The sequence below is a fragment of the Protopterus annectens genome, chromosome 5.part0 (genome assembly GCF_019279795.1).
Source record: "Protopterus annectens isolate FY-2018-M chromosome 5.part0, PAN1.0, whole genome shotgun sequence".
Classification (NCBI taxonomy): Eukaryota; Metazoa; Chordata; order Ceratodontiformes; family Protopteridae; genus Protopterus; species Protopterus annectens.
Window position 1 is genome coordinate 642,947,474 of NC_056735.1, and position 19,330 is coordinate 642,966,803.

The window sequence follows — 19,330 nt, forward strand, 5'->3', positions numbered from 1 at the left end:
GCCATTATTGAATCCCCAAATGATGTGGATACTCTACAAAAGGACCTTACAGAAACAGATGCTTGGTGCCAGAGCCATGGGCTCAGGCTCAATGCAAAGAAATGTATAGTTATCCCCTTTGGGAAAAAACATGTATCCGTGAATTACCATATAGGTGGCAGTACACTAAACACCAAAAGTGTGATAAGAGACTTAGGGACACAGGTGGACAGTGGTCTCACCTTCAATAAACACATCGCCACAACAGTCTGGAAATCCTTCTATGTGGCACACCTCATCACTAAGGGCTTTTCATCCAGGAAAAAAGGAGGTCATTGTCACAGTGTACTCATCCCTCATTAGACCCATTATAGAATACAACTCCCCGTTTGGTATGTACCTCTCAAGATATCTGCAACAACTGGAAAGGCCACAGAAATATCTCACTAAAAGAATCACAGGTCTAAAGCAGATGCCCTACGCTGACCGCCTTAAAAAACGCCAGCTATACTCTGTCGCATATCGTCTACGCAGAGGCGATCTCTGCTTAACATACAAGGCCATGTCAAACCCAGAGCTGCTGGACATGCTACATTTAAAGAAATCCCAATCCCTCAGAGCCACACGCTCCAGGGATCTAAACCTTGTCATCACAATAAACAAAACATGCTGGAGGGATAGATTCCTGACCCAGAGAATCCCCAGACTCTAGAATAGATTGCCCATACATGTCAAACAGAGTGCCTCTTTGGCCCTCTTCAAAAGGAACTTTGACGATTGGATGGGAGAAAGGAAATTCACCCCAGGGATCACGTCAGTCACCCTGCTAGACAGGGGTCCAGGGAAGTAAACAGTGTGGGAAGAAATAGCCAGGGAATTGTTATGGCTAGGCTTGTATAGGCCCGAGGGCTGATAGCCTAGTACCAACCTATGAACCTATGAACGTATATATATATATATATATATATATATATATATATATATATATATATATATATATATATATATTGCTAGCACCATCTTAGTTCCCCAAGTTCTCCTCTCACCTCCTGAATGCACTCCATTCTCAAGCCTGTTTTTACATACTCATTGGTACTTTGCTTGCATATTTTTCTTGGTCTTTTTCCCTTTGTACTTCCAAATCAAACTTCTTTTATTCCTTTTTATATTCCTACAGGATGGAGACCTAGCGCTCCTACGCATGCACCCAACTGTTCCATTCATTCATTCAGGAGCAAGGGAGTCCATGGTAGGCAAGACAACTCTGGCCCATTTGTTCCTGTCCATGAATCCCCCACGAGCCAATCCATTCACTTGCAGTGATAGTTAGGTAGTAAGGATCATTCCTGCTTTGGCTGTGGGGTGTCTTACTCTTTCCCCCTGCAAACACCACCCCTCATCTGTGGTGGCTTTTTGGAGCTCTGCTATAGCTACGCTCCGATGGGAGGCATCCCTTCACCAGGTAAATTCCCCTTGGTTCACAACGCATCCACTCATAGCAGGGCAGGATCAATAAGTTTGATCTAAATGGATGGACACCAAGTGATCCCACTATGTTACCCATGTGCTGAGTCAGAGCTGCTTTCTCCCCATAGAATTGGTGTCTAGGTAGCTGCTCCTGACTGTTTGCTCCCCTACCAGTTGCTGCAGATACCTGAGCCACTGTTTGAACTTGGGTCACTTGCAACATAGTCATGGCTTTATCCCACTATGTAACAAAGTGGCCTTCTCCCTAAACAACTTGAACCTATATGTCCTGTTGTTCTGGCTTTCCACAACATAGAAGTGAGAGCAATCTGGAGACTGTTATCTAAGTGACAATCAGGGTGGCTTGCACATCTGCCTGTGCCCTGTCTTCTTCATGCTTGCTGCTGGGAAAGGGTGGTCAACTTCACATCATCCAAGTTTTCTCACTTACCCCCCCCCCTCAAGGGCTGTGTTCCTATGGGGACTGTAGTAATGTTCACAGCAGCATAACTGTACAGTTCCTCAGTTCTCCAGTCATCACCCTACATTATACCAGGCACATGTTTAGGAGGCATTTCTTTAGCACAATAACTATGCCCTCCTTGGCTGGACTGAAAGCCAACATCACTACAGGGACCTCATAAGCCCCTCACCAACATGTGTATAGTCTAACTCACAAAACTACAAAGGCTACAACACTGGCATCGGAGTACCAAGCACACACACCTCAACTTGTCTTATTGCATTTGCTGTATTGTGAGCCTTTGTAGACATGTGAGCAAACTTGCCAGTGGGGAAATACCAAGGCCTTCTTCCAAGGTGACAGAGGTAGTGCAATCAATTCATTTCTACCTTCTGCTGTCTGGTTCTTCCAGTGCTTCAATCACTATCTGAACTCAGGTTACCTGGGTTACGGTTAAGGCTTCTTTTCTCTCGGTGCCACAAAGCTGCTTTCCTTGCACATGTTATTTGCACTTGGCAGAGGAAAGACTCTTTGAAAACAGCAACAGTTCCAATTATTTGAAGAGACTTCTAAACTGTGCTGTTCTGGCCTAGGCAACTTTGGCAGTTTCCTAGAATAAATCATTCATGCCTGCAAGAAGAATTATATGGATTCCACATAAGGCTTGTATGCCAGGTTTATATCATATGAGTGAATCGTACATATTGCGAAAGCTCATAATATCGAACGTACTGGACTCTGAACTTCTTATTGTGGGTGGCTGTGCCCCTCCCCCCACTAAATATATATTCCAAAGCCGAGATTGCACTACAGTGAGGAAATGGCAAATATTCCATTCTTCACCATACCGCAATGTCAGAAAAAGCACTTTGAGGTCCGGTATGTTCGATATTATGAGCGTTCGCAATTTGTGCGATTCACTCATATGATATAGACCCTATATACCTTTTTCTGCTAGAAATGCGATCACTTTTCACTTATTTCCTCCCAAAATAACATTCTTTGCCTTTTTTTCTTCTGTGTTGCCGCTCATCCACTCATCTCCAACATGTTGAACATGAATCTTTTTCCATCCATTGTTCTCCAGTCTATCTTGTTTTTAGTTACTGATGTCACAGCAGAGTTGCTGTAGGGCCACCATTCATAGACTCTTCTATAGTCTTGGTAATCAGTTTATCTCCGATCAGTACTAGCTCTGCTTCCCTCATTTCAGTTCATGTCAACTTTAACTTTCATATTTCTTCTTCTTCTACTTCCTGTCATTGCCAATGCATTCTTTGCCCTACCAAATCCATATGATTTTTCAGTACATTCTGTTTTAATCATAACTCCATTACCACTGATTGTATAGCCTAACCTACTCTTAAACTCCAACCTTTTCCTCCTCTGACTTTCTCCCCAGCCTTAGCACATTTCACCTCATCTTCTATTGACCCATTCTCTATGATAGGCTGTGTTCAGTCTTCCTGCCCTCTGCCCTATTCTGTGAATAACTTATTCAACCGATAAAAAAAAAAGGTTTCTACCCTCATTAGTCTGCACATAGTGCATTTGATCATCAAATAGTGTACATTCTACGACATTTACTTTATGTGACCATTTCTAACTTTTCATTTGCTATATTCCCTGGCAGACCCTCAATCCATTCCAACGGGACCACCTTTCACTGCCACACAATGCAAATTTATTTATTTAATTTTTTCATAATTTTCTGCATCTAAATTTTTAGATAAATGTTGTAACATTATGTGTTTTAAATTTTATATGTAGACTTTCTAAAATTTAAAAATGAATAACTCTTGTCTGTTGTTTTACAGCTGAGAGTGCAAACTATAAAGCAGCTGAGAATAATGAAATGCTACCTGAAGTGTACGTACCTTAGCATTCTCTTTGCAGAAGTCCAAAATTACCTTAATTTTTGCTGTAGGATCAGGAATGGGTGGAAAGAGCTTTACCTGAAGAATTTTTCTGCAACAATAAAAAGCAAAATATTAGTAATTTTTAATTGCATGTCAAATGCAGTCTTTGGTTTATTCAGGTTAATGTCTAAATGGCAAATGGAGATGGCCTGTCTGTGTAGTGCTAGATTTCTTTCTGTGGTTTCAATGACACAGGCTGAGATGAAATTAATGTAATTGCGTGATTTGGTTGGGTAATTTCTGAGGATCCTACATTAATATTTATTTTATGATGGAGGGGGTTGAAAGCAAAAAGTGCAACAAAGCTATTAGACAGAGGCTAGAGGCTCCCTAAATGTTGTTCATCGCAATGTACAGTGCATATTCCACCTCTGCTTAAGAAGCAGAAAAAGCAGTCATGTACAAGTACATCACTTATTCCTAAAAGAAGGACAAGGACAGCACAGTTTTGTAACTACCATAAATGTAGATGTTCGAGTGCTCATACAACTGCAGTCATAACAGATGGGTTATCCTGCCATCAGGCGGGTCCTCTGTCGGCCGAATTCCAAAGTCTAGGTCCGGCGTCGGTAGTCATCGCGTCTTCCCTGACATCAGTGTGGCAGGGGTATAAAAGATGCAGCCGACGCCATTTTCTTCAGTTTTTCTTGCCCCAGATGTCAGGTGCCCCCAGAAGGAAGGCAAACATAATGTTATGCAAAGATGCAATGTTGATAAATCAAAAACAGTAGTTGCAAGCAAATACACCATAAAAGAATACCCCAAAAAGGTTATATGAAAAGTGTTTGTCATAAGGCCTGTCCTAAGAGGGGATGGAGGTAGGGAAACCTGGACTGCAGCTGTATGAGCACTCGAACATCTACATTTATGGTAGGTACAAAACTGTACTATGTTCATCGTGCATACAGCTGCAGTCATAACAGATGGGTAGAATCCCAAAGCTAAGTAAGGGTGGTAGGCACTAAGTGGAGCTAGGAGGAGCTAGGATGCCCTGCAGGACTACTGTGGCAAAGCCCGCTCTAGATTTTGAGTATAGTGGGAGGTGATAGTGCTTGGAGAAAGTGTGCACTGAACTCCAGGTGGCTGCTTCCAAAATGTCCTTGGTAGGGACCCCCCTGAGGAAGGCTGCAGAGGTAGCTGTGGCTCTGGTGGAGTGGGATCTGATGCATGCAGGCACAGTTTTTCCATGAAATGAGTAACAAAAGCGTATGCAGTGAGCTATCCATTTTGAAATTGTCTGTTTGGAAATAGCCTTTCCTTGAGCACCTGCAGCATAGGACACAAAGAGTTGCTCAGATTTCCTGAATGGCTTTGTTCTGTCCAAATAGTAATGAAGTTGCCTGTGAATGTCCAAGGAATGTAGTAGTTTTTCTCCTTTGTTTTGTGGATTAGGATAAAAGGTAGGTAAGTGGATAGTCTGATTCAAAGCTACACTGGATACTACCTTTGGCATAAAGGTAGGGTTGGTTCGTAAGGAAACTCTGTCCTGATGGAAAATGATGAATGGCTGCACAGCCATGAGGGCCTGTAGCTCCAAAACCCTGCATGCTGAGGTGATAGCCAGAAGAAAGGCTGTTTTCCATGACACGTACTGTAACTCTGTTGAAGAAGCTGGCTCGAAGGGAGGAAGGGTCAGCTTTTCCAATATGAAGTTGAGGTCCCAAGCAGGGACTGGTGGTTTCCTTGGGGGTTTTATATTCTTTGCCCCTCTGAGGAACTGCCTTAAGAGAGGATGTGAGAATAAAGGAGGATCTGTGTTGTATTGTGCAGAAATGGCTGAAGCGTGGATCTTGATGGAGGAGAAGGAAAGTCCATTGTTTAACATCTCAGCTAGGTACTGTAAGATTTGAGGTATATTTATTACCCAAGGATTCTGTCCCTTTTCTTGATTCCAGGCACAAAATCGTTTCCATTTGGCGGAGTAGGCCTTTCTAGTAGAAGGTCTTCTGGCCTCCAAGATGACGTCCTGCTCCTCCTTGGAGAGGAGAAACTGTTGGGAAATCAAGGAATTCTCCATGCAGCTAGATTTAGGGCTTTGAGCTGGCTGTGAAGAGTTTTGTAGTTGTGCCGGGACAACAGAAGAGGGACTAGAGGTGGGATCCATGGTGGAGAATGTGTCAGGCTCTTCAGGAGCAGATACCAGTGTTGCCTTGGCCAGTCTGGAGCAATGAGAATCATTTTCGGCCTCTCTGCTCTGGCTTTTAATAGAACTTTGGGCAGCAGAGGAAGAGGCGGGAAGGCATAGACTGTCAATGTTGCCCAATTGAAGGAAAGTGCGTCCACTTTCCAGGCCTGTGGATGATAGGTCCTTGAACAAAATTTCTTCAACTGGCAATTTCTGTGGGTAGCAAAGAGATCTATGTCTGGCTGTCCCCATGCGTGAGTTATCTTTGTGAAAACTTGAGGATGCAACTTCCATTTGTGTGGATCTGTCATATTTCTGCTTAGGTTGTCTGCCAGTGTGTTTTCCTTCCCTGGCAGGAATTGTGCCAGTAGTTGAATTTGCAATTCCAGTGCTGTGTTCCATAGGGTCATGGCTTGCCTGCACAGGGGGTATGAATGAGTTCCCCCCTGTTTGTTTATGTACCACATCACTGTGGTGTTGTCTGTCCTTATCAATAGCTGGCCTGGATGCAGTAGGTCTTTGAAGGTCATAATAACCTTTTGCATGGCTAGCATTTCCTTTTGGGTGATGTGAAGGTGCTTCTCTTTACGGGTCCATTTTCCCTGAATGCACTGATCTGTCATGTGTGCTCCCCAGGCATAATCTGAGGCGTCTGTTGTGATGATTTGAGTTGCTTGAGGTACACAGAAATGAAGACCTGTGTTTCTTTGGCAAGCTTGAGCCCACCACATAAATTCCTTTTGAAGGCATGGAATGAGTGGTATAATTGCTTCCAAGCTGTGGCTGTGTTGAGACCATTGAAGTTTCCTCATATGCAGCTTTGCACATGGGATTAGTAGGATGCAAGATGCCATGAATCCCAGAGCCTGCAGGACTTTCCTTGCAGTTAGCCTGGTGTAAGTTGCCATTTTTCTGAAGTATTGAGACAGTTGCCCTTGCTTGTCTGGCATGAGGTAGGCCATCTGGGTGGTTGTATCCAAGCTGGCACCCAGGAAAATTATTTTTTGAGAGGGTATTAGTTTTGATTTCTTTTTGTTGACTGTGTATCCCAGGTAGTTCAACAGTTTTATTACAAATGCCAGGTGCTGCAGTAGTATGCCCTTGCTGTCCGCTTGGATCAGGCAGTCATCCAGATATGGGTAGATTTGTATCCCTTGTAGTCTGCAGAAGGTGATTACTGATGCCAGGCATTTCGTAAACACTCTGGGCGCAGTAGATAAGCCAAAGGGCAATGCAGAGAATTGGTAATGTTTTGAACCTGCAAGAAATCTGAGGTATCTTCTTCAATCTTGTCTGATAGGGACATGCAGGTATGCCTCCTTGAGGTCCAATGTTACCAGCCAAGACTCCTTGCCCAGCATGGGAAGAAGCTGCTGTAATGTGAGCATCTTGAATTTTGGCACCTGTAGATATGTGTTTAGGATGGATAGGTCTAAGATAGGTCTCCAATCTTTGTCTTTCCTTGGTACCAGGAATAGTCTGGAATAAAACCCTTGACCTTGTTCTTTTGCAGGTACCTCTTGAAATGCTTTTATGTCCATGAGAGCTTACATTTGTTTTTGTGCCTCTGCCCTTTGATTGTGTGGCAGGTTTGGCATGCCTCTCATTTTTGGAAGGGTGTGAAAGTGGAACCTGTAGCCTCTGTCTATAATGTCCAGAATCCATTTGTCTTTTGTAACAATATGCCAATTTTTTGAGAATAATGTCAGTTTTCCACCCAAAGGTGCTGCCATTAATGCTTTGCTTGGCAGGTGTAGGGGGAAGTCATTGTGTTTGTTTTCTAAAAGACTGTGATCTATCTTCTCCACCTCTTGGGGTTGGTGCTTGCCACTGTTTGGCTCTGAAAGATCCTTGAGGTTGCCCTCTACCCTTTGGACACCTGTATCTGCCCCTTTGAGGTCTGTCCGTGGCTGGAAAGGACCAATTTTTTGAAGGCCAGTTTCTGCTGAAACGTGGAGGCTGTACCTGCAGGAAATCTTTCACTGTTTGCATTGATTTCGCTTTTTCCTCCATTTTCTTTAGCACCTCCTCAGCTTTAACACCAAACAATACATCTTTTTGAAGAGGTGCATCTAATAATTTAGCTTTGACATGATCTGGTAAGGTTTGCTCTTTGAGCCAAGCATGCCTACGTATAACAGATCCCATAACAGCAGCTCTACATGAGGCCTCTAAAGCATCAAAACCACACTGCAAGGTATGTTTACCCACTTGCTCTGCACCATGCAACAAATCCTGCAACTCTTTTAAATCTGGTTGTTCTGGTTGTGTCATCTTGCTTTTCAGCTGAGATATCAAAAACTGTTGATACTTTAACATATGGAACTGACAGTTTAATGCCCTCATGGTTAAAGTGGCCGAGGTGTACATCTTTTTCCCCCACCTTCCTAAAGCTCTGGAATCTCTCTCTGAAGGTAATGGGTTTTAAGCAGTAGAGGCCTTAATTCCCTTGGAACCCTGTGAAATAGTTTCTGGGTCAGCAGTATGGCTTTTGTATAGGAACTGGTGAGAATCAGGAACCCGGTAATATCTGTCTGGTTTAACAGGAGCTGGAGGCAAAGAATCAGGATTAAGGCTGCCTTCTGTGTACACATCATCCAGTATATCTAAAACAGGAGGGATAGCCAGAGGCCTATGCTGGGGAGCAGAAGAAATTCCCTGAGCCTTTTCTTGGAATCTGAGTAATCTTGGCCTTCCCAGGGAAAGTGTTCCCTCAATGTATGCAGGGTTTCCCCAAAAGAGACGTCCTCAGGGGGGGAGACCGAGGGAATAGACTCCTCTGCATCAGAGTCTTCGAATGGAGAATAGGCATAATCCTGGTCCTCAGATAGTTCTGAGGTAATAGCAGCTTGATCTGAGGAAGGGTAGTCTTCCTCTAATCTGGGCCTTTTGTCAGAGGGGGGTTGAGAACCCTTGATAAGAGTAATCAAATCCTCAGCCATTTTAAGCATCTGTTTTTTAGGCATGGTGCCTTGAGAGGGGGTCTGAGGAACCTGTTTTTTGGTTTTCATGGCTGCTTTAGATTTAGTGAAGGCTTTAATAGAGAAGGAGGAAGGCCTGAAGTCCCCTTGAGAAATGGCAGGCCTGTCTAAATTCTGAGTTTCCCCGCCAGGAGTGGCGTCGGTATCTGTAGTAGGAAAGGGGGCCGAGGAGCCTGCGACCTCAGGTACTGAAGACACCAGTAATGCATTGTCATTGGCACTCAGGGGCTGCGTAGGCGCCTCGCTGAGTACCGGAGAACCGGTAGTCGGCCTTAGCGTGGTTTCAGTCGGAGGTGCGGACCTCGTATGTCGGTCCTTATCTTTGCGTTTTTTGCTCAAAACTGGAGTTAGGAGTATCCGACGACATAATATAATTAAATTTTTTGCCAAAAAAGTGAAGGGCGAACTCCGCCCAACACTTAATAGTGCGCTTGTTGAATCTAGCACAAAAACGGCAGACCGAGACGTCGTGGTCTGGGCCTAAGCAAGGTATACAGAAAGAGTGGAAATCCTTATGCGGTATTTGCTTCCCACATGAAATGCAATTATTAACTTTGTCTGACATCGGTCTGAGGCAAGAAAAGTTTCCCCAATGGGGTACTTAGCTTTCAAGAAGACTTCGGCTGAAATACTTTCGTAAATCTCAGGAGCTGGCCAACCGGCACTTGCGAACTGCTTCTGCTTCGGGCACCGCTCGGCAAGAAAGACTGAAGAAAATGGCGTCGGCTGCCTCTTTTATACCCCTGCTGGACTGACGTCAGGGAAGAAGCGACGACTACTGACACCGGACCTAGACTTTAGAATTCGGCCGACCGAGGACCCGCCTGACGGCAGGATAACCCATCTGTTATGACTGCAGCTGTATGCACGATGAACATCCATCAAATCACCAAACCTGTATGACTAATTGCTGACCTTTAGAGACTTTGAGGCATCACTGATTAATGGGCTCAATGCATACTGCTTAACTGTCCAAATTGTCACAGAATGTCTGGACTTTTACCTCATATTTGGTCTGTCTACAAATTTGTGGTTTTATGGCAAGTCAGTGAGGATAAAGGTCACTAAATAATGACAGGAGTCTGATATTCATACTTCGTAACCTTCAGGAAATACATGCTAATGCAATAAAATGTTATCCGAGCAAACGTCTAAGATTTTAAGAGCAATACTTAAAACTGTCTATATTTTGGGGTCTTTGCCTCTCTCCATTAATTTGTGCTAAGATGTTGAGAGGTGTGGCTCATTGATGAATTAAGGCATCGGGTAGTGTGTGGTTATGCATAATAATGGTACATGCAAAAATCCAAATGAAAATGGTAGAGGGCTTGAAATGAGTTCAATAAATAATTTCCTTGTGTATCAAATAGTGAACCATTACAACAAAATTAAAATGTGTAGCCGTCTTGATCAGACTATGAACAACTATGGCCTATATTGCAAGCTTAGCAAATTAAAATTTATGAGGAAAATAAAATAAAAAATAAAAGTTACATACTTTAAGATTACATGAAATAACACATGGTATTGTGTTGCTCAATATTAAAAATAACAATAGCTATAGTTCAAAATTGAATTTATTTTCTTTCTTAAGATATTAGATATAAACTTCCATGTTTTTATATCAGCAGAACATAAACTCTAAAATGCTGTTCGACACTTTAATCTATTGACCATTCATTTTTCAAAGGACTGTATTTTAGCTATTTGTTATTTTTGGCTACTTTTTTACTGTACAGAATGGGCAGATAGACTGATTCACAAACATATAGTAGCTTGTGACACACTTGCTCAAAAAAAGCTAAGTGCACAAACCTCCTCTACCCCGATCTCCTGTTTCAAAGTGGCCATCCCATCACCCAACTCTATAAGCTGTAGACCCCTACCAGAACAATAACTGTAACCCTAAAACTCCCACCAAATTTGCAAACCAACTCCTTACTCTTTTACACTAGAACTCCACTTCCTCTCCCTAACTCTGAAGTCCCTGATTGCTACTTAACCAAAAAACTCCTATCCCACTTCCAAAACTTAAAATAGTCAAAATGCAATGCCCCTCCCAACCTCAAGTTCATTGCAACCTATGTGGAGTTGTTCCCAGACACCATGTGTAACTATTTAAATGGCTTTATAAAGGCTACTGCATGTACTAGAGGTAAGCTCAAAACAAACCACATTGGTGGAATCCTAACCTTAACAGGGTATATAACAAAAGGAAAAAAAGCCAGGTTTATAATCTGGAACAGCAGCTCCGACAATGATAGGAGCTATCTAATCAAATAAGAAACTAAGAGGAATAAGATCAACAAGTCCAGTTATGAGTTCAAGATAACCTTATAGGCTAAAGACAACCACAAGACATCTACAGCTATGTCTGAGACATCAAAGCCAGCACACACCAGTGTGCTGAAATGATGGTCAGTGGTGCCATGTTTACTGAGCACAGCAACATAGCAAATTTGTTGGCTGACAAATCAGCTCAAACTGCACCCTCTGCTCCCCTCTGCCTCTTGCTTGAAATACTACTAGCATAACCTTCCAAATATTAACAGAAAACAGGTCATGTTGGTAATCATTGAGGCAAAAAACACAGCCAATGGTCACCGACAATATCCCAAGATGCCTCTTAAATAGCATGAAACATGACCTATCAGGGCCACTTGTGTCACTTTTCAGCTACTGCCTTAAAACAGGCTTTGTACCACAAGAATGGAGGACTGCAACAGTTATCCCACTTCACAAAAGTGGACCATCAGCAGACCCGGGGAACTACAAACATATTGGTCTAACTAGTCTAATATGGAAAGCCATGGAATTAATTATCATGGAAATGATCAACAAAGACAGAGGCAACTTTCTGACACTGGTCCAAACCCAGTTTGGCTTTGTTGAGGGAAGGTCATGCATCTTAAATCTGGTGGACTGTTTTTGAGAAGGTTACTAAGGCTATGGATGACGGGAAAATGGTGCACACCACCTACCTAGACCTGACTATGCAGTTTGATAGAACACCTCACTTGGGTATAGTTGACAAACTCAATCATCTGGGCCTAACCCCCTATATAACTTACTGGATTGCCAGTTGACTCACAGGCAGGGCCCAGGAAGTCTGCACTGGTGGTACCACCTCCATCAATAACACTCCCCTAAGAGTTGACCAGGTAGTCAGGGATCTGGGAACATATGTATGCAGTAATCTGGCCTTTGACAAACATATGGCCAAGGTAGTAAGAAAATCATTCTATGTTGCCCAACTTATAAGTAAGGGCATGGCATCCAGGACCAAGGAAGTCACAGTGCCGCTTTATTTTGGCCTTATCAGGCCCATCATTGAATATTATGACCCCTTCAGCAACTACCTGACGAGGCATATGCAACAGTTGGAATGCCCAAAAAGTTCTTTACCAGGAGAATCCAGCATATAAATACACTGTCCTATACCGAATGCCTTAAAGCCCTGGCATACGAGGCATCCTCATATCCAGCTCTGATGGACATTTTGCACATTTGAAACTGAACACCATCAGAACCACTGGATCCAAGGAATTTACATTTTGCATGTGACATAACTAAGACATGTTAGAAAGACAGCTATGTGTTTCAGAAGATCCCCATACTCTGGAACAGGCTCACCATCCATGTGAAGCAGAGGCCTGTTTGCTACATTTGTCATGCATCTAGCCACCTGGATGGTGTACCAGAAGAAGGAAATTCTGTTTTATTTTCTGCTCCTCAGGGGAAGAGCTGGAGGGTGGTGGGGTATATATATATCTTGCAATGAAGTTCATTTTTTTTTGTATGTTTGCTCTTCACTTGAAGAGCTGAGGAGGTGGGGTGCTGCTTCATAATTCTGGCCCAGGGCACTGGTTGAACCAGCTATGCTTCTGCAGTAATGCCTAGTTTAACATACCCCTGATGTAACCTCCAGAAACTTCATACCAAATAACTTGCCCTTCCTAATAAGTGCCCATGATACTTAGGGACATATTGGGTTGCACTGCATGCTTAGACTTATAAACACCCAAGTGGTCATTAGCTTAGTTTTTACCTATGAACCTATACCTTACCACCTAATGGTTAGCAGAGGCCAAGTATTATATTATTAACGTCACACTTGCATATAAAAATAACAATATTAATTCTCCTTATTAATGGCAACCACAAGGACTGTCAGTATGCAATTCATATATAACATAATCAATAGTATATGTCGAGTAGCACATCTAATACTATAACTAAATATATATATGTGCGTGAGTGTGTGTGTATGTATATATATATATATATATATATATATATATATATATATATATATATATATATACATATGTATATACATATATTTATATACAGTGGATATGAAAAGTTTCCACCTTTATTAAAATGCCAGGTTTTTGAGATGTAAAAAATGATTCCACAATAAACCATTTCAAAACTTTTCCTACCTTTAATGTGACCTATAACCTGTACAATTCAATTGAAAAACAAAAAAATAAAATAAAAAACGTACAATAACCTGGTTGCCGAAGTGTGCACACCCTTAAACTAATACTTTCTTGAAGCACCTTTTGATTTAATTACAACATTCAGTCTTCTTGTGTACACACCTGCCATCAATTAAAGAGACTCTGATTAACCCTACATAAAGTTCAGCTGTCCTAGTAGGATTTTCCTGACATGTACTCAGTTGCCTGCTACAGCAAAAGTAATGGTTCGCAGAGAGCTTACAAAGCATCAAAGGGATCTCATTGTCGAAAGGTATCAGTCAGAAGAAGCGTACAAAAAAATTTCCACAGCATTGGATATAACATGCAACATCATCAAAAAGTGGATATAATATGGGACAACAGTGACATTGCAAAGCACTGGACGTCCGTCTAAAACTGATGAAAAGACAAAACTGGTCAGTGAGGCTGCCACGAGACCTACAGCAACACTGAAGGAGCTGCAGGAATTTCTGGCAAGTACTGGTTATGTACTACATGTGACAACAATCTCCTGTATTCTCCATATGTCTGAGCTATGGGGTAGGGTTGCAAGACAGAAGCCTTTTCTTACACAGAAAAACATCCAGGCCCAGCTAAAAATTGCAAAACTATACATTAAGTCTCCCAAAAGCATGTGGGAAAATGTGTTATGGTCTGATGAGACCAAGGTTGAACTATTTGGCCACAATTCCAAAATGTATGTTTGGAGTAAAAACAACACTTTGCATCAACAAAAGAACACCATCCCCACGATGAAGCATGGTGGTGGCAGTATCGTGCTTTGGGGTTGCTTTTCTTCAGCTGGAACTAGGGCTTTAGTCAAGATGGAGGGAATTATGAACAGTTCCAAATGCCAGTCACACCACAGACCTTCAGGGATCTGCTAGAAAGCTGAAAATGAAGAGGAATTTCACCTTTCAACATGACAATTACCCCAAGCATACATTCAAATCAACAAAAGAATGGCTTCACCAGAAGAAAATCAATGTTTTGGAATGGCCCAGCCAGAGCCCATACCTAAATCCAATAGAAAATCTGTGGGGTGACCTGAAGAGGGCTGTAAACTAGAGATACCTTCGCAATCTGACAAATTTAGAACGCTTTTGCAAGGAAGAGTGGGCAAATATTGCCAAGTCAAGATGTGCCATGCTGATAGACTCCTACAGAAGAAGACTTAATGCTGCAATTAAATCTAAAGGTGTTTCAACAAAGTATTAGTTTAAGGGTGTGCACACTTATGCAACTAAATTATTGTATAGAATTGTAGCGGTTATAGGTCACATTAAAGGTGGGAAAAGTTTTGAAATGATTTATTGTGAACTCATTTTTTTATATCACAAAAACCTGGCATTTTAACAGGGGCGTGTAAACTTTTTATATCCACTGTATATATGTGTATATATATATATATATATATATATATATATATATATATATATATATATACACACACACACACACACACACACACACACACACACACACACACACACACACACACACACACACACACACACACACACACACACACACATATAAATTTTAAACTGTTTAAAGTTGTTTTTGCACCTGCACTTTTAAAGTTTGTCCTGTTTGTTGCATTTACCTGTTGAGGCTACACACTCAAGTGCGCTAGCCTGTGTTACATATTTATTGCATTTTCCTGCTGTTTGTTGCAAAAAAAGAAAAAAACAAAAAAATTATCCTTGTTTCCCATCTTTCCTGACCTAGAGTAGTCCAAATACAGGCTTTGCTGTATTCTGGACTTTTGGAAAGTTCCTGTGTTGCTCATTTCCTTTCTTGGATAAAGGGAGGCTTCTATGTTCACCAGTGGCAGTGGGGAGCTTAGAGCAGCCTATCTATCCCTGGAGGAGTGTTCCCAGCACAAGAATCTGGTAGTCTGTTGGCCATTTTGGGCCAGTTTTTAGCTCTTTCAAGTCCCGCTGTATAAAACCCGCTTTGGCGCGGCTTTGCGCGATTTTGCACATAGCGCAGCATCGGGGAGTTCTGCTTAATTGGGTTTAAACCATTCTCGGCTCCACAAAGTGTGCTCTTCACTTTTTCCCTTAGAACTGATCTAGTTCTCATAATAAGCACCCTATTCCTACTCTGAAGCCTGGCACTTGCTCACTAAAGCAATTATATAAGTCAGCACTAAAAAATTAAAAGCACTACACCCTCACACACTCCCCTTGAGTACCTTGTTCCCCATTGGCCCTTTTTTTCAATTATAAAGGAATTCCCAATACTATTCTAGCATGTCCAAAGGTCAGTTGTCAATCTCCTCTCCGGTCTAGCTGTTGAATCTGGGAATCTTGAAGCAATGTTACAACTGCCTCATGTACACAGACAACCCTCTCCTCCTCCCAACAAATTCCAACACATGTGAGAGATGCAACCATATAGCCAAACTGGAGGCTAAGCTCTCTCAACTCTGTACTGGCATAACCAGTCAGGAGGAGAAGGAAACCACACTCACTACAATTCCAGTCTCACATAGACCTACCACGACAGCAAACCAAACACATAAACACACAAAACATACTGAGGCTCTAAATAAAAATCTGCCTAAGCAGCAGAGACCTCCAAAGCAGACACCCAAGCAACCGCTACCCCAAAACAAAACACGTGCAACACATAGCTCACAAAGCCAGTGTGCCGAACAGTCACAGCCCTTAAGGCTAAACAACACACCTGATACACTTTTATAGGTGACTCTATTGTCAGGCACACTGACGTCCCGCTCACCAGGCTGAACAAGGAGAAGGTCATGGTGAGCTGCCTGTCAGGTGCTAGGATCTGCCACATAACACAAGCACTCAGGTCACTCCAAGGCAAGTACAAATATGACTCAGTCATTGTCCATGCTGGTGTGAATGACCTGAGAAGTACCTCCCTGGACTACATGAAAAGAGACATAGAGGAGCTCTCTGAGCATGTAGCCCAGGCCGGTATGACCCTGACCTTGAGTAGCATCTTACCCTCACCAAGAGTGATGCCACAATATGAAGACAAGATGATCAATTTCAACAATTGACTTAAGTATTGGTGTCATTCAAAGGGGATCCAATGTCTGTCAGCCTGGGATGACATGCTCGACAAGCCACGATGCTTCGCTAGGGATGGCTTGCACCTGCCACCCCTGGGCTTTCGGATATTGGCAAAGGCTCTTGCCACTCCCATAGTACCTTTTTTAGGCAAGGCTCAAAAGACAAACCCACCTCCATAGGTATCACAAGGGATAAGAAACTAAGAGTAATGCTACACAACGCCAGAAGTCTAAACCTCAAGATGCACGCACTCGAAACTCTCCTTAGCATGGAGAACATTGATATCTGTGCAGTAACAGAAACCTGGTTCAAGGCTCCCGAGAGCACCCCAGCACTACCAGGTTATACCTCATACCATGCTTTTTGGCCCCAAAACTTGGACCGAACCACAAAAGGAGGGGGAGTATCAATATTCGTCAAAAATACCCACACCTCCAGGTTGGTGGCACAGCAGGAAGCATCAGAGACTATCCATGTGCAACTAACAGTGGGTAAAATTGCCTTCCAGTTTATAGCCTGCTACAGACCACCCTCCCAAACCCAGGAACCCCACTCGGCCTTCCTGAGAACACTGGAAAATATGAAGGTCTCTCCAAACACCATTCTATTGGGCGACTTCAACTACACAAACATAGACTGGGAGCATTACACTAGCTCCAATACCCTAGCCCAAAGGTTCCTAGAATTTATAAACTCAAATGCTATGGAACAACTTGTTACCACTCCCACAAGAGGGGAAAACATAATGGACCTGATCATCACCAACATGGGGGCTCTATGCTCCAGACCAGAAGTGTATCCCTCACTGGTAAGATCAGACCATAAACTAATCTCACTGGATATTCACATCCCTACCCCACCCCCTGCCCAGAAATCCACAGTGAAAAACTTCTCTAAAGTAAATTTCACACTCCTCAAAACCGAGGTGGAATCCTTCAAAGCCCCCGGGTCTGTGGAAAATACGGCCCAGACTGCAGAATCCTTTATAAACTCATTCTATGAACACCTTCAGGAATGCATGGATCATGCAATCCCAAATAAAACCAAGACCCAATCCTCCAAAGGCAGGCATCCTGTCTGCTGGACCCCAGCCATAAACAAACTATACAATAGAAGGAGGAAGCTACTACATGATAGAGCAAAATCCCAAAAAGGGAAGGCATCTCTAATCAGTATTAGGAAAAAACTACGGGCACTCATAAAATAATCTAAGGCCAGCTTCGAGAGAAAAATTGCACAGGACACTAAGGATAATCACAAGGCTTTCTTTAGTTATGTTAGGAACCTGGGTGGGAATTCCCAGATATGCTCAGAATTAGTCCAAAATGACAAAAAATACACCAAACCCACAGACATTGCCAACATCCTAGCTGACAGGTTCAGCACAAACTCCCCCCCCCCTCCCCACCAAAAGGGCAAATATCTATCCCAGCAGAGTGCTGCCCCCCCTGACATCTCAGATGCTCAGGTAAGAGCCACCCTCCCCAAAGCAAAAAACACAGCATCAATGGGACCAGACGGTGTCCCGGGCTGCGTCCTACATGAACTCCAAGAAGAGCCAAACCCAAACATAAAACTACTGTTTAATCGCAGCCTTACTACAAGATATGTACCCAAAGAGTGGCGTACAGCAACAGTGGTCCCTCTCCACAAAGGTGGTGCCTCAACGGATCCTGGAAACTATCGCCCCATAAGCCTGACTAGCTTGGTCTGCAAAGCTATGGAAAGGATCATCATGGACCTCATAAATAAAGATATTGGGGACCTACAAACACTGGATCCTACCCAGTTCGGCTTTGTTAAGGGCAGATCCTGCCTCTTAAACCTGGTTGATTTCTTTGAAACAGTCACCAAGGCCATTGACGAGGGGAAGGTGGTCCACACAGCCTACCTGGACCTCGCAAAAGCCTTCAATACAATACCCCACTCAGGCATTATAGATAAGCTCACCAGCTTAAATATAAACCCCTATGTCACTAGATGGGTTGCAAACTGGCTCAAGGACAGAACCCACATGGTTAGAATTGCTGGAGCCATGTCAGACTCCAAACTAGTTACAAGTGGCGTCCCACAAGGCTCAGTCCTGGGACCTCTCTTGTTCAGTATATATTTCTCGGAGGTACAGGCCAACACAGAAAGACTGTGGCTGACCAAGTTCGCAGATGACTGCAAACTAGGTGCCATAATCGACTCTCCTGCCGACACAAGCATCCTACAAAAGGGCCTCATAGAAACAGACAATTGGTGCCAGAGCCATGGCCTCAAGCTAAATGCCAAAAAGTGTACAGTCATCCCCTTTGGCAAAAACAAAGTGCCCACAAATTACCACATAGGTGGTAATCCATTAAGTATGGAAGAAGTAATTAGGGACCTGGGGACCCAAGTTGATAGCAATCTCTCATTTGAAAACCACGTGGCCAAAGTGGTTAGAAAAACATTTTATATAGCCCACCTAATCATGAAAGGATTCACATCTAGATCAGGGGAGGTCATTGTGCCTCTTTACTCATCCCTCATCAGGCCCATAATTGAGTACAATGCCCCTTTTGGGATGTACCTTACCAGACACCTGCAGCAACTGGAAAGACCCCAAAAGTACCTCACCAAGAGGATCAAAGGGCTCAAACAGATGCCATATGCTGCCCGGTTAAAGAAACTCCAGCTCTACTCAGTGGCATACCGCCTGTTCAGAGGCGATCTGTGTCTGACGTATAAAGCCATGTCCAACCTGGAATTAATGGACATGCTGCACCTCATAAAATCCAAATCCCATCGAGTTACGTGCTTGAGAGACTTGAACCTCAGCACTGAAATAAATAGGACATGCTGAAGGGACAGATTCATAACCCAGAGGCTCCC

General features: G+C 43.0%; 1 protein-coding gene across 2 annotated transcripts in view; it reads right to left on the reverse strand.

Annotated features, from left to right (window-relative positions):
• The window catches only part of LOC122802724 (interleukin-5 receptor subunit alpha-like), an 869,500-nt gene that overhangs the window by 129,473 nt on the left and 720,697 nt on the right, over window positions 1-19,330 (reverse strand). For both annotated transcript variants that reach the window (XM_044072485.1, XM_044072486.1), the window contains one exon: window positions 3,787-3,877. In XM_044072485.1, the coding sequence (XP_043928420.1) occupies window positions 3,787-3,877 (91 nt within the window). The remainder of the gene's footprint in view (window positions 1-3,786; window positions 3,878-19,330) is intronic.